Source organism: Molothrus ater, chromosome 8 (genome assembly GCF_012460135.2).
Source record: "Molothrus ater isolate BHLD 08-10-18 breed brown headed cowbird chromosome 8, BPBGC_Mater_1.1, whole genome shotgun sequence".
Classification (NCBI taxonomy): Eukaryota; Metazoa; Chordata; class Aves; order Passeriformes; family Icteridae; genus Molothrus; species Molothrus ater.
The window spans coordinates 22,604,231-22,628,783 of record NC_050485.2 but is presented as its reverse complement, the minus strand read 5'-3'; the positions used below and the strand labels follow the sequence as shown (position 1 = coordinate 22,628,783).

At 43.1% G+C, this 24,553-nt stretch overlaps 1 protein-coding gene across 9 annotated transcripts in view; it reads left to right on the top strand.

Moving 5' to 3' along the window:
- Window positions 1-15,508, top strand: part of BTRC (beta-transducin repeat containing E3 ubiquitin protein ligase) — a 115,667-nt gene extending 100,159 nt beyond the window's left edge. For all 9 annotated transcript variants that reach the window (XM_036385981.1, XM_054515642.1, XM_036385977.1 and 6 more), the window contains 9 exons: window positions 598-694; window positions 1,577-1,714; window positions 2,194-2,312; window positions 4,640-4,889; window positions 5,560-5,678; window positions 9,829-9,939; window positions 10,536-10,614; window positions 13,895-14,088; window positions 15,109-15,508. In XM_036385981.1, coding sequence (XP_036241874.1) covers window positions 598-694; window positions 1,577-1,714; window positions 2,194-2,312; window positions 4,640-4,889; window positions 5,560-5,678; window positions 9,829-9,939; window positions 10,536-10,614; window positions 13,895-14,056 — 1,075 coding nt within the window. In that variant the 3' untranslated portion in view covers window positions 14,057-14,088; window positions 15,109-15,508. The remainder of the gene's footprint in view (window positions 1-597; window positions 695-1,576; window positions 1,715-2,193; window positions 2,313-4,639; window positions 4,890-5,559; window positions 5,679-9,828; window positions 9,940-10,535; window positions 10,615-13,894; window positions 14,089-15,108) is intronic.
- The last annotated feature ends 9,045 nt before the right edge of the window (window positions 15,509-24,553 follow it).

The window sequence follows — 24,553 nt, the reverse complement described above, 5'->3', positions numbered from 1 at the left end:
TAAAGTTTTTTACACAGCAGGCAGTGATTGCCGTTTACAGATTTTTTGGTAACAAAACTCTGGCTTGGGATGTGAGTATTCCAAATCAGTGTTGAGATGAGGGAGGCACCACAGATGAGGTGTTGCTTACCAGCACAGAGTAGTAGCAGTAAAATGTCCGTGTACCCAAACTGATACTGTTCCTGCTAATGCAGATAAAAGCTAGCCTTGAATGTGTAGAGGGTTTGAGGGTTCCTTGGCTTATTTCCTTTGCTTTGCATGCTTTATTTTAAAGGTGACCTCTGATAATGTGTGTGAATATTGCAAGCATGAACCACTGTCAACCCTTACTGTGCTGAATGGGCCCATGTCCATAATAGAGAATTTATTTCCCTTCCCCAAGTTACTAGACACAGATTTTTCTTGGGTATTTCAGTGTTAAAATGCAACACTGACACGTTGCAGGGCAAACAAACAAGGAACCATCCCATCTTAGTAAATTAAGTTTGACTGTGAATCTGTCAGCAGTGGTTATCCATTTGTAAAATGCCAGGAGGACCTTTCTCCAAAATGCTGAAAGATGATTTGTGTTCAGTGGAAATGTTCTTTGTCTTCCAGGGGGCAATATCTATTTAAAAATAAACCTCCTGATGGAACTGCGCCACCCAACTCCTTCTACAGAGCACTTTACCCCAAAATTATACAGGACATAGAGGTAAGAAACAGCTGCCAGATATGGTGGTGTTTCACTATTGTTTTTTTAGTTTTGTTTTTTTTCAAATGTTCCTGATTTATTCATGATGCTGAAATTCTGAGGATATTCCATTGCAGTGTAGTATTTCATTAAATCTGACATGTCTGTGTTTGTCTGGAGTTTGTAGATATGGGATACTAATAAAAGATCCTGCTGCTCCTTTAGACAGAGGATGAGTTGGATTGTGCAGTAAGCTGTTTGCAGGTGGAGTCTCCACACTTTGCACATCAGATATCACAGCAGCACTGTAACATCTTGGTTTTCTCTGTTCCGTGGTACTTTGCTCCTCCTGGTGCAATGAGACCTAATAGGCTGTTAAAGGAGAATATCAAGAACTGGAGCAGGGAGAAAGTGCATTTCTGAACTCTGCAGTCCTAAGACTCAGGAAAGCAGGAAGCAGCTGAGCATGTTTGCCTTGCATTTAGTGTGAGCAAAATGGCATGTTCTGGTTGTTTCCTAACGACAGAAGCAGTGCTCGGGCACTGTTGTGACAAGTTTGTAAATGCATTTAGAGCTCAACTGAGACTTTCTCTTCAGTTATTTAGCTGTTGAGTCAGCAGGGGCTAAAGGTTGGAGATAGAAAAAGACTTTTAGGTTACTTCTTCCTCACCATTCGCAACAGCACAGATCAGTTTAGCCACAATATATTTTCTAAGCATTTGTCTGTTTAATTGGTTTTATTACATGTATTCTAGAAAGCAGTTATGTCATTGTATGGGCCTGATTGCAGGAAAAAGCGTAAAGAAAAGTGTCTGCTGCCTTCTCAACCAAAGGGAAAAAAGGGGAGATAGTTCTGTGCTTTTATTTTTCCCCTACATCTCATTTGTCTCCTATCTCTTCAAGACGATAGAGTCGAACTGGCGGTGTGGAAGGCACAGTTTACAGAGGATCCACTGCCGAAGTGAGACAAGCAAAGGGGTTTATTGTTTACAGTATGATGATCAGAAGATAGTAAGCGGCCTACGAGACAATACTATTAAGGTGAGAATGCTCCATCATGGCATACTAATGGCTTGGAGTGCCTATGCCATAAATAATAGTGTCCTAATTTCAGTGACACCTACCCAGTCTCTTGTTAGTAACCTAGCCTTCTGCTTCCCCTTCCCCCATCTCCCACCTGCACAGCAGCTACTCTTTTATCTGGCTAGAGAGACCCTGTTTTCAGACAGACAGGCTTCGCCAGCAGAGTTTCTGTCCAGCAGTAATTACAGGCTATGTAATTACTGGGCCCTGTATCCTTGTGAGAAAGTAAAACCAATATTCGTAGTAAAGCCAGTAATATCAAAGATGTCAATGTATTGCACCAAAGAGCCTGTAGAAGACTCTGCAGATGCCACTAAATGTGTTCTAAGTGCACTATGGAAGATGTGCTATAGTAAAAAACAGTCTAGTCAAACCAGTAAGTGCTGAAAGATGGAAACCTTACTGAACTGTCCAGTTTTGAATGTTTGCTGTCTTAGATCTGGGATAAGAATACATTGGAATGCAAGCGAATTCTCACCGGCCACACGGGTTCTGTCCTGTGCCTCCAGTATGATGAACGGGTGATCATTACTGGATCTTCAGACTCAACAGTCAGGTGTGTGCCCCTGATTTGCACCTTTCTGTTTGCCTCTTAAGATTTCAGGTTTGCAAGCTGCTGAAATGATCTCTTCTTAAATGTGTGCCGTTCAAGCAGTTCCATGAAGTTGTTCAGCATTGTGCTGTCCTTATCAGATGTCCATGCAAATCGCTGTCAGGGAGAAATGAGAATCTAAGCCAAGGCCAGTCAAGGTCAAGATGACTTAGGAAGGCCATCTGGCATTCCACCAAGGTTTTGCATGTTTTGACACTCCCTGAGAATGTTATAAATTCTCTTTGAGAATAACTTTTTAAGAGTTGAGGTTTTCAAAGCAAGTTTGTAGGTTTAGTTGTCCGTTGTCATTTAATTTTAACAAAATATGTATGACTAGATGTCCTCTGACTTTAAATTAAATTTTAGCATGATGTTTCTTTTCATTAAATCTTTCTAACCTTGCTTTTCTTCAAGTCTCCAGAAAAAGGATGGACACCTCAAGATAGCATTTGTGATGCATGTTGTGCATTTGTGAAGTCCACCAGTCATATTGGAGGATACCAAAGAGTGTAACACCTGTAGTGTAAATAGAGGCACTTATGAGTTAATGAATTGCAATATGAGCTTGGATGTGAAGGGGCAGGTCTGACTTCTCCATGTTGTTATATACTCCCTCCTTGTCAGAGTACAAGCACTGCTCTTGTAGTGAAGTTAGACAGCAAAAACCTGCATTGGTGGCCTTTTCTGGAGCTATTAGCATGCATTCAGATGGCTGCAAGCTCCTCTGTGCTTGTGTAAAATACTGTCGTTAAGCTCATAGTAGTATTGTTAAGCTAATTAAATCGAACTATAACATGTGATGCATGCAGTCTTGCAGTTCTTCTAGGTTTTGGGGTCCTGTCATTCATAGGAATCCAGAATTTCAGCAACACTGCCTGCCTGGAGGTGATGTGGGAACTGCACTGGGCTAAACAGATCACAAAAGGAGAGGCTGATTTCTGTAACAAGCACTGTCATTTTCCATATCAGGCCAGGCAGGCCAAATTGCAGACTGGCTACTTGCCCAGGAATACTTTGTCTCCCACTGTATCTATAAAGGTTTGTGCAGACCCCAGAGGCATATAGGATGCATCACTTTTATCCTTGGGTCTCCTCAGGAAGAGAGGCTTCATCCAATAGACAGTACAGATGGGCTCTTAATGCTTCTGAGATCTCAGGGATGCACTTGTCCAAAGAAGTCAGTGGGTCTCCAGCTCCTGTTCAGTTTGGCAACCTTGTCTGCAAACTGCTCGTATGTTAATGGCTCAGGTCTTTAGTTTTTTCTCCTTTGCATTTTCTAATTGGAATGTGGTTTTCCTTCTCATTTAGAGTTTATAAGTTGATGCACTTTAGTTTCCATAAGTTAGAAAATAAGACATTAGAAGTGTTTCTCACATCTTGCCTTTTCTTATTGCTTGCCTTATTGGCAGCAGGAAGTTTTAACTTCTGCGAGGTCTGATGTGCCTGATGATACAGCCATTTTCTGCTCTCATATAGTGTATCTGGGATAAAGGTGTCATAGTACCAAAAGAAATCTCTTTATGGAGGGCAAAAGAAGTTTGCCAACAGAATAGCCCAAAATAAATATTTTTAAGGCTTAAAATTTTCATTTCAGGTACTAAAAGTTCTGTATAAAGCTTTTATCTAACTTGCATCTTAAATTATCTTTCAGTTGAAACAGTTGGTTCCAATAACATTAAATTGACATAAATGCTATGTCTTAATTTGGGAATTCAGTGCATTCCTGGAATGTAGCTGTGTACCAGATGCACCGCAGGGTAAATGCAAATCATGGTGCAACTTGTGGCAATTACTTGTATTTGTTTGAAAATAATTGTCTTGTCTTCTGCTTCTGTATAAATTACCACTTGAGCTGATAGTCCTGTGAGAGAGGTCAAAAATGAAGCCTGTCAGGGAACTTACTTCTCCACATTGGCTGGAAATGAAGTGTATAATAGGCTGGCACAACCAGGAAACACCAGTCAGTAAGGCCATCAGTCTGCTACCTTTCCTCAGCATTAAATTTCCTTAATTAAAGAATGCTTTTTTCCTGGGTGCATTATTTTTATGGTGTTAACTGCATTGCAGGGTTTTTGGCTGCTGGACTGTCTCAATGTACACATAATCAACAGGTTTATCTAATACATTTTTTAATGAACTATTTAATAGATGTAGATATAACTTGTGGTGTTTGCTTCTCTAATATCGCTAGAGAGTCAATTACCTCTCCCTGTCCCTCTCTGGCTCTGCAGAAAATTCGCAGTGCAGGTTGTTAACTCTCATCTGTCTGGTTTGAAATGTGAACCTTGCAGAGTGTGGGACGTGAACGCGGGCGAGATGCTGAATACGCTGATCCACCACTGCGAGGCCGTGCTGCACCTGCGCTTCAACAACGGCATGATGGTGACATGCTCCAAGGACCGCTCCATCGCCGTGTGGGACATGGCCTCCCCGACAGACATCACCCTCAGGAGGGTGCTCGTAGGGCACCGAGCTGCTGTCAACGTGGTGGACTTTGATGACAAGTACATTGTATCGGCATCAGGTGACAGAACTATAAAGGTGAGGTGTTTCAGAGGCTTTTTGTTTGCTGCTCTGGGGTATTTATTAGGAAAGAACAGTGACCAGATGGGGAAGATGGCCCCTGGCAGGATCTTCCTTTAGAAGCAGTGTTCTTCCTCCTGCTCATTTGCACTTGTCCCTCCTCAGTTGAGCTGGCACCGCTTATTTACAGAACCTATGGCAAATCAGTTCCAGGTACAGATACAGTTAAAAAAGAACATTTTTTTCTGTGTTCTTTTTCGACTTGACCACTTCCATAATCTGTTCAGTCATTTAAACAGTTGTTAGAGGGCAGCATGGGGACAAAAGTGAAGGTGAGTTGATAGGAGATACTTAAGGAGGCACTTAAGTGTTACTGCTGTGATCCCAGTCTGCAGCATTAAACCTCAGGAGAATCTATCGTGTGTAAACAAAATCGTAACCCAAGAATGCTGAACCTGGAAGCTAATTTGATACTGTGTGGCAAAAATCTTCTGTGTACAGTGACCCACCCTGCTATCAGTTGCAGACTATAATCACAGGTCATCAGAGGGGTGATTTTCCCAGTCTTAATGGTAGCATCTTCATTAAGAGCATTCTGGATGCATCTATTTATCATACAGACACCATCTTTTGTTAGTCTCTTCGTAATAATTTGTCTCTGTGGTTCCCTCCCCCCTTCCTGTCACAGGTATGGAACACTAGTACCTGCGAATTTGTGCGCACCTTAAATGGCCACAAACGAGGCATTGCATGTCTGCAGTACAGAGACAGGCTAGTAGTGAGCGGCTCTTCAGATAATACCATCAGGTGAGAGACACACTCCCCATCACAGGGTTCTGTGCAGGCACACTGTCTCTGGTGCCTTGGGACGTGCTGAGGTTAGGCAGCTGAAGTGCTCTGTACCCTTGTCAACTTTGAAATATGCTTTCTTCAGTATAGAACATTGGGAACTACTGGAAAGAGATATTAGAAGCCTGTTTTACTGTGTTGTCTTTCATCCTCTACATCTCAAGAGGTCCCATACTAATCAACAAGTTGCATTTGCTCTGACAGTTCTGGTGTATGAAGGAGCTGGCAAGTACCACTTTCTACGATGTCCTCTTGTGATATTTTAATTGGACTATGTGTCTAGTTAAAGGGGTCAGATTTGCAGTAAGAGGCATTTAATCCTCTGCAGAAATCCTCCTGGGCTCTCGCCAAACTCTTCTTGTGGTACTTGGCACCTGGTTAAGTTTGGAACAGCTGGTTTAGAGCATGAAGTTCAGTTTGCTGCCTTTTGCACTTCTCCAGCTGCCCTAGTTGCAGTCTGAGATTTAACTCTTTCTGGTATCACAAACCAGAATTTCTCCCTACATCCTGCAGATGCTGGCAGAGGGATGTCCCACTAATTTCAGGATGTATGGAACAAGCTTGAATATTAGTTACGTGATATAAAAAAATGGCTCTGTCATGGAAATGGGAGTAACAGCAACCTCCCTTTCCCTTTGTCATTTTTTAAAGTAATTGTCTGCCTTTTGGTGAAACTTGAAAGCTGGTAGTGTAAGCAGGAACCCTTCACTTCACATGTAATAATTTTTCCTCAGTGAGAATGACCTGTGCTATTGTTTGCCTGTGGACTTGGTTTGCAACATGCTGCCTCTCCCTGCTCTGCATTCTGTAGAAAAACAGTGGTCCTTTGGTTGACATCACCAGGTCACTGTTCCAAATTTTAGTACAAAGCTGTCTCAGAGCATGACCAGGAGAGCTAAAACTTCCATCTCTTAATCAAGGGAAGAGGTATTACAGGCATTGTGTAAGAGCAGCACCACTGCTGAGAACTGCACTTCAAATAGAAAAAATAGCCCTCTGCAGTTGTACCATGAAACTTGGCCACAGAAGTAGAGCAAGAAATAGTTAAATACTACAGCAGCTAGGGAAGGATCTAAAATATGCAATGCTAATAAAAATAAATGTCAAGATAGTGATAATACTAAACAGGAATACAGTTACTTTTATGCTTGCATTGGACAAAATCCCTACTTAAGAGATAAATTGTGCTAGAATTTCAGGAATGTCAACAGTGAATCTTAATGGGAGTCAAGTTTAGCAGCAGTGTGAGCAAGGCAAGATGCTGAAAGACAGTTTTCTCCCATCCCAGCCATTAGCAGAGGGCACAAGTCAGTAGAAGGATGATTAAGAAAAAGTTTCTTAAGTCATCTTTGTGGATGGCTTGGTGCTTTTTACATTTGATTTTAATCCACTATCAGATGTTGTGTGCTGGACTTCAGTACAGGCTGATCTAGAACTTAAAAGCCCATTATTCCTCAGTTGCAGAGAAAGTTTTTTCCAGAAGATGAATTTGTGATTTCTAGTTTTGTAACTGCAAACGTTGAGGACATGTAAAGTAGCTGAGACATAGAAAAAATGTTTAGGTTTTGATTTAAGCCAGAAATTTCACCTGCTACATAGACATCACTATCGTTGTGCTAATTTCCATCTAGCAGAAACTGGTCCGTCAAGTTTAATCCAATCACTTCAGTATCTTAGCTTCAAAGTTCCTAATTGCTACAGCCAAAAAAAAAAAAATGTAGGAAAAAAAAGGAACCGGAGAATTTAGGGCAAGAAAATAAAATTAGACAATATTATGTTGGGTTAAGTTTTTAATGAGTGGTGGGTCTTCATGTGTCTATTTCTAGGATGTGCACACATAAGGATCTGATACCAATCTGTTAGACAACAGCATTCTTTCTAAGAGGTGGGGATTCAGATTCACCTGCCTTCTGTACATCTCCCTGCTCTGCTTTCAAGTGAATTAAAGTCTGAGATAATTGCAGACCTCCCTCTATTTCCAGAAGTTCTCCCAAAGTTACAGGAAAGAGCAGTGGTAGTGTTTTTGACTGCGTACACAATTGAAGTGATTTTTTTTTTTAGTTAGTTCTCAAGCCTTAAGTTTAGTTCTTTTACTCTTTGTTCCTTTGAATATTTAAAAAAGTAAAAGTAAGAGAAACTTATCAAATCTGAGAAAGTCCCTTGGCACCAACTCTGCTAAGAGACCCTACTCTTAATAGCACTTATCCCCTTTGTACATGAAAGCCCATTTGCCATGTGACAAGGGACATGATCACCTCTTGTAATCCCATCCAGGTAAAACCTCAGACTGGGACCTGAAAATACAGGCCTTAGTTAGTGTGATGCAGCCTCCCAGAGCTGCTGGCAATTTCATGATCAATGGCAAGGAATGGAAACACATGGCACAAAAGTTCCTGGCACAAGATTGGTCTTCCAAACCTTTCTGCACCAGTTAATGTCTGGCATTGTCCATCCTGTTTACAGTCCTTGAGAGAGGTAATGCTCTCTAGCAGCCAGAGTGCCTTTGGCTGACCTTTTCATGGAGTTGCTTGCTCTGACCTTGACTGGTGTGCTGTACTCAAGTAAAACTGTTGGGCCCTTCATAGATTCCTGAAAGATCAACTTCACAGATTGAAGAATCACTTTGAGCTCCTTGTTGGCTTCAAACATGTGCATAGACCTATCCTTTCTCAGTTCCACAGTGACAAAAGTGTTCTGTTCATTCCTCTGTTGTCCAAAATGAGAGAAACTTGTTGTGGCAAGACAGCTGCAACCATTATCCACCAGCCTTGGGCACACATCAACCAGATCTGGATTATTCCCTGGGGAACCTCAGGAATAAAATACATGGGGGATGGTTTATCTCTTTCTTTGTCTCTCAAGCAAAAGTGACCTGACCTCTCAGCAGCTGTACTGCTTCAAGATGTGTCACCCAGAGAAATTCCACAAACCCCCCCAATATTTCTCACTGCAATGAAGTTCATGCCAGTCAGAGCACTTACTGAATGAGCGTTTGAGAACATTTGTGACTGCTTTCTTTCTGCTGTGTGTCAGGGACTCAGAGCAGATATTGCTATTACAGGATTACTGTAGGAGCAGAGCATGTCTCAGCCAGAGATGGAACACCTCTAGACTATACATGTCAAAGAATTTCAGTTCTTGTAGGCAAATAATCTTTTTTTATCCATGGTAATTGGGAGTCATATCAAAGAGCTGGCAAAAGTATGGAAAACAAATAGACTTACTTCATAACTGTTTGAAGCCTTTAACTAGTTTTCAAGGTAGTGGCCAGGTGTAAATATTATGTATTTTAATTTATTCTCCATGCTGAAAATCCATCACAAAAGCTAAAACTCTGGGATAGGTACAGTTGAAAGAATAATGTGTTGCTGGGCCTCTTACTGTATATTGGTTTGGGTGCCAGAACTTTTTAAAAATACTGTATTACTAGAAACAGTTCACATAGAGCCACAGGAGTTATTTGAGAGCAAGAAAAAAAATGCATTTAAAATAATAAACACAGAGCATCCATTTTAGTATATGCATAAGTGCCTGGATTACAGATTAAACATACCTTCAGGAGGAGAAACGACAAAGAAAAAGGTCTTGTTAATTCTTGAACCTCACACCACTATATTGATAACTTAATTTGTCTGATGGAAGTCTCCAAATCAGAAATGGGCATGTAGGGGAACAGAAAGGTCACATCCCCATGAAGGTGATCGTATCAATTGAAACAAGCTGCTGAGGGGATTAGTAAGTCTCTCTCTCTTAATATCTTAAAACCAAGGCACAACACTTTTACAAACTATGAACCTCAGTAAAATAAAGTGAGGCTTACTGTGAAGATAACTGAGAGATACCTTGTGTTACTAGAGCTGTAGATACTAGACACAACTGGTTTGTGGCTCATCTCCTGTGTGTTACTGTAACATCGTAGGGTCATGTGGAAAATCATGTATCTATTTAACTGTGGGGAAAGGAGTGATGAGTGTGGTTTCTTTCTTCTTTGTTGTTCCATCATAATCTTTATTTCCAAGTTTCCATTAACTACAAGCAAAGACCAAATGTTTCAGTGCAATGCTAAGGTATTAAAAAATTCTTAATGCTTCTTTGTACTCTCTTCCAGGCTGTGGGATATAGAGTGTGGGGCATGTTTACGAGTACTGGAAGGCCATGAAGAGTTGGTGAGATGCATACGCTTTGATAACAAGAGGATAGTCAGTGGGGCATATGATGGGTGAGGATATCAGTGCAGTCAATGCTTTGCATCTTTCTGTCTGTCTCAGTGTCTCCCATCCCACTTTGTGCATCTTCTGTATAAATATCAGACTGTCTCTCATACTAAGAGGACCTTTTCATGGCCAGTAAGTGAGAACCATGCTAAAGAGCATAGCTTTCATCTTCTTTTAAAATAAGTCCATGTGATTTGATGTGTGTGGTCCAGTTCTTGTGCTTGGTAAGAATATCTGACTGACTCAACCTGAAATTCCTTCCAGCTCAACCACTTTTAAGAACAATCTTTCCCATCTGTGGTTGTCTGCAGGACCATTTGCCATTACAGACAAGTTGTCTGCACTCCCGTGTGTTTCTGTTAGTTATTACCACCTGCTTTTTATGTGTTTTACTTTACTGACAGCATATTTTTACCTCCCATTAAGTTCTATAAGCTTTACAAAGGGGAAATGCAAGAAGCAGGTCTCAAGAGCAGGAGGATTGCTGTAATTTTCCTTAAACTGGTGTATTAGCTAAGTTGTACTAACAGTTATTTTTCTGTGAGTAGTTGCTCTTTTCTCTTTAACAGAGCCATGGTGTTTGTCTATTTTTCACCACTAGGAAAATTAAAGTATGGGATCTTGTGGCTGCTTTGGATCCTCGTGCTCCAGCAGGGACCCTCTGCTTGCGAACTCTTGTGGTAAGAGCTTTAGCTAGAGGTGTTGAGGAAAGTGTGCTTGTTCAGAGCTATCTTGAGCTGTGAAAACTCAAGTCAGTTCAGCCCCAGTCTGGAGGATCTTGAAATAATTTCTAGGGGTCTGGCTTTTTTGGCTGTCCAACTTCTAATTTTGCAAGATATTAATTGCAAGCATTAAAAGTTAGAATCTCTAACCTTTTCACTCCACTCTGGACTTTTGAACAGTTTTATTCTGTGATTTGAAGTTAATAACTGAATCCATTTTTTACCTCATCCTTGGAATCCATATGCTAGTGGATTTACATTAATCTGTGTGTACCTGATGATGTAGTAGTAAGTTCTATGAATTGTTGGCATGAAATTTCTTAAAAACAGTACATTCCCAATTTGAGGAACAAACACACTTGGGATTGCTTTTAACTGCCTTTTGGGTGCTTAAAGAAAAAGCAGGACAGAAACAGAAAGTGAAATTGCCTTATGCCCAAACAGCAACTACTCTTTTCATGCTGTCCACTGGTTTCTAGCGCAGGTCAGTGATGATGTGGTTGAAATGTCATTATGTGAGTGTTAACAACATTCACAGTCATGTTTAAAAATGGCTCTGCTTGGTCTTAGAATAATGTGGGAAAGTTTTGAGAAAAATGCCAGGACAGCCAAGGCCTTGGGGTGGTTCTGTAAGTGTTCCTCCACCACATTCCATGCAAAAAAAAGGCACTGTTGCTGGGGATAAAGCAAGATTTCAACCAGTACCAAAATCTCATTGAAAAATAAGTACTGTATGTTTTTATTTCTTAGGTTGAAATTGTTTGGGCAGTGTTTCAATAGGTATATGTCAGAACTTTTCCTGCTGTGGCTCATGACTGTAGTCTGTACTCTAAAACAGGATCATACCAAGGCTATCTGATTCTCTAAAAGTGTGGTTACTTCTCACCAGCTGAGCTGTGCTGGCTGACCTTCTGCACACCCATCAACCACCTGAATTGCTCCTGTTGTAGATTTCACTGAAGTACTTTATGTCACATTTGGTGCAGGCTGTGAGGTTACTGGGACTTAGTTGACAGGCAGTAAGATCATTAAGTCATGCTACCCTTTTCCAATCATGTATTTGGACCATCAGCTACAGGATCAGAGTCCATGAGAGCTTTGGATGCCCGCAGGTGCTACATTGAAAAACCTTCTTGTTAGCCAAATAGAAGTGCAAATAGTTTCATGGCTGAAATCCAGAAAAGCCCTTTGTCATTGGTCACCCAGTTCCAAGCTATGGAACAACTCTGTGCCCATGAGCTCATATCCTGAGAGTCTAAGACTTAAGACTTGGTATTAGTAGTGTTTCTCTGCTCCAGCCTGAGACAAATGTGTGCCTAGTAACCTGTAGACTTAATTTAACTGGTGTGATTTCCTCTGCATGTTCCAGCAGTGGACAGCCAAAGTGCCCCAGCTAATTATATTATAAATCAGAAGCGGTGGGATGGAAACACTGTAGGAATCTCAACACATGGATACTCATAAATCCCTGTTTGATAGCAATGGAGGGGGCCAAAAGCAGGGTGGGGAGCAGAGGAAACTGTTGCAGTGCTTTTAGGACTTTTATGACAACAGGGTGTCCTTATACCCGCTTACCCATGCTTTGGTGTTTTTTTCCTCTTCCCTCGTCCTCCAAAATTAAACCTGGCTGCACAATGAACATCATGAGTCTCCTGCTGCTTGTGTTCAATTTTCAAACAGTAGGAGGAAAGTGCACAGATAACAAATGTTCGCTGCATGCCAGGTCCCTTCCAGTTTTGTCTTCCGTTAGCTGGAACAGTGCGACATGAATTTGACAGAAGCTTTCCATGAACAGAATAAGCTCATGGTTCAGCTTTCCTTATGACATAAACAGTCCAGGTAGGGCAGCCTTACTTAGACCACAGTGACTGGGATCAAAAATAGAGTTTTGAACAGAACTTTTGGAAGTACCCCTCCCTCTCTCTCTCTCACCCCCGCCACCATCTCAGTGAATAATCCATCAGTGGATCTGACTGTTGTAATGATACTTTTTGGAAGAACTTCTTTACTGCTGTAACACAAAACCTGGAAAAACACTTGCCTTAAGAATAAGTGGGAAGACAGAAACTCATAAGATGTTTATAAAACAAACTCAAGTTAGAAGATCAAAAAGGTTCCATTGATTAGAAATTCTAAAAAAATTATCTTAGAATCTGGCTTACATTTGCATTTATTCTTAGATAATTTTGATTTAAAGATTCAGAAATTCACTTTAAAGCATCTGTTGTTCTTTGTAAACTGAGCTGTATTTTTGTAGTCTTGTGCTATAAGACAAAGATTTCCCCTTTAGTAACTAGCAATTCTCTTTTGCCTAAATGTTTGAGAAACCTGTAGATTCAGTATTAAAGTGTTTTAAGACATGTTTTTTTCCTGACCTTCAGAATCCCCTTACAATGTGTGAGCACTAAAGAGAAATGTGTGTTCATGGAAGAGACAGGGCTCACCGTCACTGCACAGTTTCTGTTCCCTGGTGACCGAGGAGGAAGCCACTGCTCTTGGAGTGTCACAACCACCAAGAGAAAATTGGCAACACACAAGTGAAAGCAGAGTGGATTTGCTCTGTGAAATCCAGGATCTTGCCATTGCCTCCTGTTAATTATGGTCTGAACTCTTGCCAAATTGTCATGCCACTTCCACTCAGCCTCGGAGCAGAATGCAAACTGCCTATAAAGAATGCCCTTTCTAGATCATATTTTTAGAACTGCTTAGGAAGAATTACTGCTGTGTCACTGGACTTTACAATAGGCTCCTTAGTGTCCTCCAGTGTTAAGCTGTTCCCTCTTCAGCAGTGGCAATGATGCCAAGTCTTGAATGCAAAGTTCTCATCTCTTACCCTGTAACCTACTGTACCTAGGAATGCTGTAATTTTAGGAAGGAGTTTTGCCATGGAATAAGGAAGACAGTGCACCTGTATGCCTCACCAGATGGAATTATATGGGGTGGGAGTTTGGTTTGTTCTGCACGGTGTGTGTCTAATACTGGGATTTAAGGAATAGTAGGACAACTGTAATGTAAACTGCCTGCAAGTCAAGTACTCAGATATTTTACTTGTACTCAGACTTTTCCTTGAGAGAGGGTTTAATTTATGCTCTGGGATGGTGATGCACAGTGTGTCATCTAGGGTTTACTGACAAATTAATATGGCACTAAAATCAAGCCCAACTTCATCTTCCCTACCCCATCCCAGGTGCCAGCTAGTTTGCAAAGTAACATGCTCTGTCTCCCACTGGCATTTCAGGAGCATTCTGGAAGAGTCTTTCGACTTCAGTTTGATGAGTTCCAGATCGTCAGCAGCTCACATGATGACACCATCCTCATCTGGGATTTTCTGAATGACCCAGCTGCCCAGGCAGAATCCACTCGTTCCCCGTCCAGAACATACACCTACATCTCCAGATAAATAACACTACACTGTACCTCACACTCGCACAGGTAAACAACAACAAAAAAACCTTTAAAAATAAGGTGAGGCTCAAAGGTGGCACTGGATGTAGTGTGAACCTGCTGTTTGAATAACTGGCTGGGTTTAGCAGTGTTTGTCATCTTGGTTATACAATAATTACAGTGTCCTGTAAAAGGACAGGAATTGTTCTGGTACCTTAGAACAGGGACTTTATTTTAGGATTTGTGACATGTGGTGCCTATGACTCCCCCTGAAGAACTCCTCCTCCTCTGTCCATCATCATCAATAATTAAATCAGTTACACTGCTGTCCAGAAGGAAGAAGGGTTTCTGCAGAGCGAGTAGAGCAGCTGCTGCCTAACAAGAGGATGCAGATGGCCTGACCCTGGGCAGTTGTCACCAGGCAGGAGGGCTTTGCCAAGAACCTCCCTCTGAAGTGATGACCATTCTCCTCACTCTGCAGCAAGCTGATTCAAGATTACAGTTTGGCTAGGGGAGGAGACACTGAGGCACAAGCACAAGCCCAGGCAAATTAAATCGAGATGCATCAATGTGCAAAATAATTTACGGATAGGGCCTATCCCTTGTTCTCTCTCTCATGCCATGGATGTTAAATTATTCATATCAGAGCCTACTTGGTTTGCTCATCACCTTTTGTCTTGGCCAGCACAGTATGGGGAGTACAAAATGTTTCATATGTTTGGGTCAGCTGTAGAGTGAATTTGAAGCATATGAGTGAAGTGGCATTACATGATTGCCTGTGTTGGTGGGTACATGCACAGTTACTGTTAATAGCAGTAAACATAAGAGAGAAGAATGGCAGAAGAGCTGACAGGCTTCTGCAAAGGGGTGTCCACAGTGACATTTTCCCATGAAAGTGCTCTGTCATGGGGCACATCCTGTATTCTGTTTGGTAACTGTACCATGATGCTCTGGACCTGTCAGATCTTGATTTTCTCAAACACTCTGGTCAATCAGATGCTATTTTAAATCATTAAAAGGCTTAATATGAATGGGGTTTGTTTGGTTTGTTCTGTTTTTTGTTCCCAGGACTCATTTAAGCTGCAGTATTTAAATGCCAGGACAAAAGAACTATCCACGTAACCAATACTTGCTGAAGAGAGAGGCTCTCAGACTTGTTTCTGGAACAAAGTTGGCATGCGGTTGATCTCAGACAGGGTCTACTCAGCGCGGCTGACTGCTAAAGTGCTGCTATATCAGAAGATGACTTTTATCTTTCATGAAGAGTTAACATTTTTAAACCTTCCCATCCCTTTCTTCCCTCATTCCCCTCTTCATGTTCACTCTTCCCTTTACCCCATTTGATTCCCCTCCAAGCCCAGTCATCAATGTCCTATGAATATATTTAAGATGTCGCCAGAACGTGTTGCTTTGCTGTTAAGCAGAAGACTTACAGCCACAGTGCATCCTGCTGAGAGTCACTTCAGGGTGGGTGGGAGGGTGGGTGGGTGGGGAGGCTGCTACTCTCAGGCTGAAATCAATATCCATTGCTAGGCCTTTGAAAAAGCATTCAGCTCTGAAGAGCAGCAGAAACACTTAAAACAGCCAGACCATCATCCCCCCAACCCCAGCTTCCCTGCGGCTTTTGGCTGTTCTAACTGCAGACTTATTTTTTGTGGAGAGAGGACCCTTGAAATTTGACTATTATGAGCCAAATCCATCTCTTTCCTCTCCTGCCTGCTATGCTAACCCTTTGGAAGCTGGATGTGTATTGTAGTCTCCTTTTAACATCAGCTTTGCTGGGGAATGCTAGTCGATGAAAAGTTAAACTCTCTCCTGCCAAAGTCCCAAGCATGATGGACTGGGGCTGAGATCCTGTCCACCCCCACCCCAGGTGAACTGTTGGCCCAGGACAGTATTTCACTAGCAAAGGGATTGTCTCTACCATCTTCCTACTGCTGTTCTCCCTGAAGACAGTATGTTGCTGATGGCTTATGAATCATTCTGTAAATTGGAGAAAGTTTGAGGCTGGGCTGAGAAGGAAAGCTGGACATTGCTCCTATCCTTCCATTCCTTCTCCCTCAGAGAGGCTGTAGATGGGTACTGGAAGAAGGAGCTGTTAAAAATTTCATGGAGCTCTCAAGTGCCACCCTAGAGTGACACACTAACAAACATTTTGGCCATGACTATAAGACTTTGCCTCACTTGAATGAGCAAATGCACACCCTGGAGATGGTGGCTGAGTAAAATGAGTTGGCCATGAGGACAATCATTGCATTTAGCAATGACTCCAGGCCAGTTCTGCAGCATTTTTGGGACTGGCTTTGCTAGAAGGGATTGAGGAGTTTTTGGTCTGCTTCTGTAACCTATGTACTGCCTTGCAGTTTAGGGACACAGGCTGATTAGTCCTTTTGCTGATAGCTGAGATGGGTCTTTGCTTTCTGGCTGAAACTTCTGCTAATTGTCATTGTTTAGAAGATAAAAATAGCCCTGAAGAGTAGGTACATGAGAAACAATTCTGCATGTCTGAACTAGACAGAGGTCTGGGGGTAAACAGCTCTCTTCACAGAGCTGGAACAAATTGCAGCTGGCCTGCATTTAGATTAGAAAGGACTCTGTAAATCAGTCCCTGGCCATTCCAGGTTTAGGCCCAGATCTTCTGCTGTAGGTATGGAAAAATCTCCACTGCTTTAGTGGGGAGTTGCTCTAATCCCACAGCAGGAAATCAAGGTCCTTTGTCTCTGGGCTGGAGGGCTGCCTGCTTTGTTAACACCCTCTGAACTTGGCAGATGGGTTTTTTTTAATAAGTATTTCTCATCAACTTCACTTTGCTGGGGAAGCTGTTGCATTGTTTGTAATTGCTGGGGATGCACTTTTTCCACCAGTGAAACCTAGCAAGGAGCTGGTCCAAGAGTCCCCAGAGAGCAGTCCAGAGGCTTGAGTAATTTAGGTGATAGCTAGGACAGACAAGAAGGCAATGGAGTTAGGGAGGAGGGCAAAGCTGGTTCTTGGGTAGTACCTAGTGCATTTCCTGAAGCATGTGGGCAGCAGTGTCAAGCATCTCAGAGCATGTGATGACACTCCTCTTTTCTGTTTGAACTATTCCTGTAAAAGAGTCAAACAGGTTAACAACTCTGCTCAGGTAACAGTGACAGAGTGACTTACCTCTGCAGAGTCATAAATAAGTTTTGAGTCACAATGTTTATCCACAACTAATTTTAAGTCCAGGAAGGCTGTTTTGGCTTTCAGGCAGCTCTACATATCATGAATACTGCAGTCCCAAAGCCAAAGTGGCAAGGGATCAGAGAGAATCAAAGTTCACATCCCAAACTTTGTTGAATTCAAGTTCTGAGTCTTAATACTATTTTAAGAGTCTCTCTAAGTTCATGTATTACAAGGTCTGCAGCATGGCTGCATATCAGCAGGGGTTTATATGACCTTGGGTGAAGATTTAATAATTATTTTCCTCAGTTTGGTTATCCTCTGTCCTTTCCATTTCTGTTACTGTAGAAAACAATGATCTGTTACTCCAGCTGCTGAAGGCTGCAAAACTTCCTAATATTTTAATTACATCTTTGTGGCAAATACCTTCAAGGATGTGTTGTATTTTTGGTGGTTGAGAGAATTTGGGAGAACTGGCAGACTGGCTGGCCAAACACAAGAGATACCACCACTGCAAATTGTCCTTGGTTGTCATAGCCCTGCTGCTCTATGCTGCTATTCTGTTGGGTCTTCAAGTGGTACCATACTGTATAGAGTGGTACTGTGCTGTATAGAGCTCTTTAAGGTACATTTAGCAAGCAACTGCTGGAATCCATTTTTGGCACATAGTAAGAACGGTGTGTCACCCTCACAAAGGGACTGTGTGTAGGTAGGGACAGGACTGCAGAAGGGTGAGGATTCCTACCCCACTCCCCAAGTTGTACAAATTTTCTGATGGCTAAGAAGGAAACTGAAGTTAACTGATCTAACTTGAACTTGAAACTGCCACAGCCTGACATTTGGTGGTGGTTATTGTGCACCCAGGGAGGAGCAATCTGGTAAGGAGATCTCCCAATGTCAGAAGAAAGTGGCTTTTTCAAACTCCCTTCCCTTCCCTTAGGATATGTGTGCATGTGTGTGTGAGTGTTCAAGAGTGCATGTGAGAGAGAGGTTTCAGCATGAACAGGGTGGATAATCCCTCAACCAGATTGGAGTAATTGCAGAGTTTATAATGAAAAGAACTAGAACATGCCTGCTGAAAGGAGATAAAAAAGGGCTGGAAGTGTCTGTGGGCTTTAAGTGTTGCACATAGCTTTGAATGAAATACCTCTGCTGCTTAGAGATCGTCACTTCTCCCGCAAGTAGGAAGCTCATGCTAGCCTTCCACCTTGGATTATGGGATGGAAAGTACTGGAGATGTGGGACAATCTGTTGTGGCCACACCATCTCCTGCATGTGACTCCTTTGCAATAGGGCACAGTTTTGCTGCAAATATTTCTCATCCTCAGAGGAACACAGCTTGCTTTCAAATATGCAAATAGAAAATGGCATGAAGGAGATTGCAGTGAGATAACTTCTACAGATGTCTCCTCTGGAGCGGCTCCCTCTGCTCCCTGTTAACATTCAAGGACAGACACATCCACTGTTGGAATGGAAGGATTCAGGTGACAAGTTGAGAAGTCTGTGATCATCAGAAACATTGAAATGCTTTACACTTGTTCCTAAACTGGAAGCTGACTTGGACCACCATGCTCTACCTACCCACCTCCTGCTCCAAAGGATCCTTTTTTCTTTTTCTTTTTTTTTTTGAACACTGAAAAAGCTGGAGAGTATCATGCATATTTCTCCACTCCCAGGTATGTGTATCTGCCCCTTCCACATGTCCCTTCCTCAGTCTGAGCGGAGCTCCAGGCTTGGTTCTAAGTTTTTTGGCATCCCACCTCCATTGGGAAGCACCTCTCTAGATTGGGCTCTTGCCTAACTTTGTTAGCTTTCTTTAACATGATTTTATATCTGCCTTTTGTGGCCTATTATTCCTTAATTCACTGGGAAAGGACAATATTTGCATTTAATAAATCACAAATACTAGCAGCTCTCCTTAGCTAGAGAAGGGAACAAGAAGCAATGTCCAGCCTTCCTACTGCAGGCTTGCTCTTAACTGTGGGAGGAAGAGGAGGAGATGACACAAGTGGTTGAAAACCTGGCATATATGGGGATGGAAATGGATCTCTACAGAAGTGGGGATGGTGCTGAAAATAGATCTTTTAGCTTGTGTAGTTGGCTGTGAAAAATTGAGGTTTTCCATGATCAGGAGTCATCAGGAGGTGATCAAGTAAGGCCTCCAACTGTTGAACTTGCCAGCTGATGCCCTTTTTAGGATGCAGTGGAGACATAAGGAGAAAGGGATGGTCTAAACTATGCTTTCCAAGAGAAGAATGAGCTTTGCCAGGGTCTCCAAGTGGCATGCATGATGCATTTGACATGCTGAGCTTTGCCCTACTGTTCCCCCCAACATGATAAGCAGCAACTTCCCAGAAGGAGGGGGGGAAACAGCAAGTGACCCAGCTGTCCTCAGAGGAGGTCTCCATATAAAATTTGTCTATCCTGCTGGAAACTGGGTTGATTGGCATGAGGGGGTTACAGTCTTTCTGCCCCTCTTTTAATTCAGAGATGGGAGCAGCAGGTCCCTTGGGTGTGTTTCTTCTCCAAAATCCCAGTAATGGGTTGAGAGGAATGGCTACCTGCTGAGACTGAGCATTTGGCTTCCCCTCCATTCCCCCCTTGCCCCATTTTTTTAAGATGAGGTGTAGCCAAACTACTGGGCAAAATTCCCAAAGCAAATCCCATGGGGGAGCCTTGGCACACTGCCAGAATAGATCATCCTTTGATTGGTCAGAAAACTCTTCCCATGACTTTGTGCTTGTTCCCAAAGATCACGGGGCCTCCACGTATCTTGTCCAGCAGATAACCCATGGGAGTTGGCAACACTGGTTGATCCTTGGGGATGTTAAGGTAATACTCTCAAAATCACAGAGATTCTGATGTACATGGATGTGCAGCAAGCCCTTTAGATACTATAGACAGCTCCTAAATAAGTCCCCTTTTTTAACAGCCCTAAGAGATACCTTGATTTCTGCTCAAGCAGGAGCCAAGTGCAGCTGTGGCCAGAAAATCAGCGTGAAATACAAGTCTTCATCACAGAGCAGCTGTGCTCGTTCTTGCACAATGAACAGGTTTTTGCCTTCACAGGCAAAGTGTTTTAACCTCCTGGCACTGGAGCACTGGTTTACCTCTGAGCAAAACTCCACATACAGGAGGCGGGTCAGTGGGCTGTTTGCAGTGGCTTTTACAAGGAGCTACCTATGAAAATTTTTGGGCAATTCAGTGTGAAAATCTGGAGCTGCTTTTGAGTGTAAAACTTTGCTTTGGCTACTGTGTCTTTATCATGCAGGCACTGCAGGACTTAGCCTAGCCCCAGTTTTTAGCATGGCAGAACAATAGTGTGGACCTCAGCAAAGTGTATTGTCCTGTTTCTTCCCATCATTTTCCATCACTGCATTTAGGAGAGCTGCATGCCTGCCAGGCCAGCCTGTGCTGCATCACTCCAGCCTGCTCAGGCTGGGGGGGCTGTGGAAGTGGGAGAGGTGAGAAAGAACATGGTTTCTCCAGAATTTTCTGTTTGTTACTCTGCTATATTTGTTATCTGGATTCTTAAGTAATGAGTGCTTTGAATTTTGTGATTATGTTACGGTGATGTGTAGTTAATGTACTAATGTTCACTTGAGCTAGGATCATGGTAACAGTGTGGTTTGTTTTTTTTTTTTTTTAACTGTTCAGAAAATAACTTAAATACAAAGATTAAGCTGTGAATCTCTCCTGTTTTCCTTTTGGGGGGAAAGATGCTGTCAAAATACCAATCCTGTATCTTCCTCAAACCCATGTGTGTGGGATACACTTCTGCTACACATGTACTGTACACAACATCTGCAGTGTGAACACCTGGCAGTGCTGGGGATGGAAGGTGGACAGCTTTGCCCCAAACCTGAGGTGGTTGCAGCTTCACTGGACACAGAGTCTGCAGCAGCCAGTCCCACCTCAGAGACCAATGCAGCATAAAAGACTGCCCTGGCAGTCAGAAAAAAACCCACTTATTCCTAAAACCACAGCATACTTTTTAATTACACTCTCTCCATTCATAGTTAATGGCCTCTGGCTGGGGCAAATGAGTCTGCCCTGTGAGCCAGAGAGTGGATGTGACTGATAGAAAAGAGTTGCAGCCATCCTGCCCATTAAAAAAGTGTGGGGGAAAACCTGCAAAGATTTTGTGTTTTTCTGGGTATTGTTGCAAGATCCTGGTAGGAGAAGCACAAATTTGTTTTATAAGCTAATCAGAATCCTGCTGTTCAATAATGAGTGAGTAATTGACATATCGCAGCACCGCCACGCAGCTCCATGGCTGGGGATGCTTCCACGCTCACCGCTCGCCCAAATCAGAAGGCAAGCACCCTTGCCCTCAGAATACCTTCCTCTTAAAAGTGCTCCTTGGATAGCAGCCTTGGATCTTCCCATTTGACTTAACAGCCCCTTTTAAAACAAAGGCCACCGCAGTTTTAAGATCCTGACTCCAGGGGTGGTCAGAAAACAAACAAACCCCTGCACTCCCGACATCTCTCTCCCTGCTGGCTCCATTCTTGGGAGCCAGCGGGGGACTGGAGATTGGGAAGGCTCCTGCTTTTCTCAAGTGCTGGGAGCAGGATTCTTGTCACTTCCAATCTCCATCTTTCTTTGTGACAGGGTTCCCAGCAGCCCCGTGCTTTATTTGGCAAGGCTTTGGTGTTTATATGTATGTGTGGATGTGCACACATATATAATAAATATTTTATATACATATTTTATATAATATGTAATATATATATATTTGCACCGCTTTAACCTCTTCTATTCCCTCTCTGCTATTTCCTCCCATCCAATAATAGATTTGAAGAGGAGTTGCAGTGACAGGCTACATCCATTGTTTTGGGTTGGTCTGTAACACAGAATGCAGCTTGATTTCAACAACCTGTGAGTGCCAGCACACACAAATGAAACTCCTTCCATACCCACAGCTCCAGTTGTCTGTGTGTACCCAAACAACACACATACTGCCTGCTCCCATGAGAAACAGGTTCTCCTTGTGGGTTATTTCTAGATGTTCCTTAGATAGTCCTTCCCCTTCTTCTCCTTGATGTTTAAAGATGAGAATCAGGGTCTTTATTCCAGATTTCTAGGACTAGGACAGTGCTGTCCTGCAGGGCATGAGCTGGAAGACTTCTCCCAGGAAATCTAGACTGGAATCCAAAAACTCAAGTACTAAAGAGAGTCTTTGAGAAAGAAAAGCAATCTCAATTGTAAATTTCCACTGGAAAAGGATGAACAGCTTATCTTAAATAGATTCAGTGGTTAATTACCCTTTCTGTTTAAAAATGTGTGCCTTATTTCCACTTCAGATGAAGAAGGAAAGTAATGTTTGCCATAGCTTCAAATTAACAGCATTTGATCAACCTACAGCTTTAAAATGAAATCTTCTCTTGTTTGGTGGTTTTTTATTGTTATCTTATATACATGCTTCCAAGAGTATAGTAAGGTACTTTTTGGAAAGGGGGAATTGGCCAGCTTATATTAGCTAGGCTAGAAAGAATGTAATTCTTACAATAACTGTTTAGGATGAGTTTAGCAATTGGTGGTTTGAAGAGGATGATGAGCTCTCAGGAGAGGAGGCAGCATGGCCAAGGAAACAAAAGGCCCTGAGCAGACAGACATGCTGTAATGCTGCCAATATATTTCTGTGGGTGAGCTGTCTGTCTGTCTGTCCTGGGAGTAAGGGCTGTTCCTGGCTCCAGCAGCGTCCTGGTCCCTTTTGTTCCAAGGCAGTGTGTGGCACAGCTTCCTGTGCAATGGCACACATCAGTGCCCAGGATGTAGAAATGATTCCATGTTTTGAATCATAAGATGGGAATAAGGTGGGAATAATAAGGTGGAATAAGAATAATTTTTAAAAAAGGAAAACTAAACTGCTGCATGCACTCTCCCATGCAGTGGGCTGCAGCCATTAGAGATCTCAGCCTGACCCCTTTGCCAGCTGATCCATGCCCAGCAGTGCATATCTGTGAGCACCAGCCACTTTGCTTTACCCTAAAAGAGCTTAGACCATATTCATTATATCCCCAAGAGAGATACTCTTTGTTTCACATCCATGTTACCGTCCCATCCTGAGCTTTCTCTCCAAAATCATTTGCTGACATGCACCTGGGCATGTAGGAGCTGCTAGAAATCTCCAAAACCAGAGAGGTTGCTGAGCTGTGAGGCTGATCAGCCTCACCACTGAAGAGGATAAGGAATGTGACCAGGGACACCTGGGCTGGAAAGGTCTCACCTGTCCAGGTAAATTGCCTGCCTGCAGATGGAGAACAGTCAGATGGGCTCTCCAGTGCAGCAAGGCAGAAACAGCAGCCTGAGCAGGGCTTTCACTGGGGACAGCACTGACCTCCACAGTGGAGGCCACTGTGGTTTGAAGAAACTCAAGCCCCTGGTTAACATCACACAGCTGATGTATCCAAACTCCCTGTGCCATGCCCCAAGCACCCTGCTGGCATTCACCAAGGTGGATCAAGGTTTCTCCTCCAAGGAGCAGAAGGTGGGGAAGCTGCCAGACCATCTCTGTTTCTGCAGTGTCACGTCCCAAAGGGCAGCCCTGGCCAACTGCTCTGACCTTCAGAGTGGCACCAATGTCTGTGAGCAGCTCTGCCTGCCCAGCCTGTGCAGCCCAGTTCCCTCTCCTCCAGCACAGGGAAAGGGGTCAGTGGCTGCTAAGCTATGCATCGTTTTGCCTTTGCATGAGCTTCTTATTGCTTCCTTGTGGAATTTATTTAGTGTGGACTAGATGGTGCTGGGGAAACCCCTAGAACCGGCATCCTTTCCAAGGGATTTCTATCTCATCTTGAAAAAGGGGACAGACCTCCCCGTGGGGAGCTGTCAGCTCAGGGGAAGCCCTCAGGTGTCCCAACTGCTTCTCCATCCTCCTGGCCTCAGCAAATGCCATCACTCTGCAGGATGTGTGCTGGGACCAGCTACACCTGCTGCTCTGCCTCTGCCAGTTCTCATGGGTTTCTTTGTGTGCCTCAGGCACTGTGTCAGATGCCTTGAGGAAGGGAGCTGTGTGAGTATCCCGTGACATGGAGTGCTGGGACAGGAGCCCTGGGAGTGGTGATGGGTGGGGATCAGGGTGGTTTATGGGCTCACAGCCACTTTCCCAGCTACAGGGAATATTTTAGCGAGGGACACCTTGCACGGAGTCAGGGGAGGAATGCCTGTAAAATGTGGAGACAAGCTCCCTTGCAGCTCAGAGCAGTGGCTGTTTCTCACCAGCCCTTGTCTATCGTGTGCCACTATCACCAGGTCAGGTCACAGGAGTGTCTCCAATTAACCCAGGCCTCTGGTGAGCCTTAATTGGCACTCCAGGCTCTCCTCCTCCCCTTCTTGAATTTCTCACCTCTACGTCTGCTGCTAAGCCTTT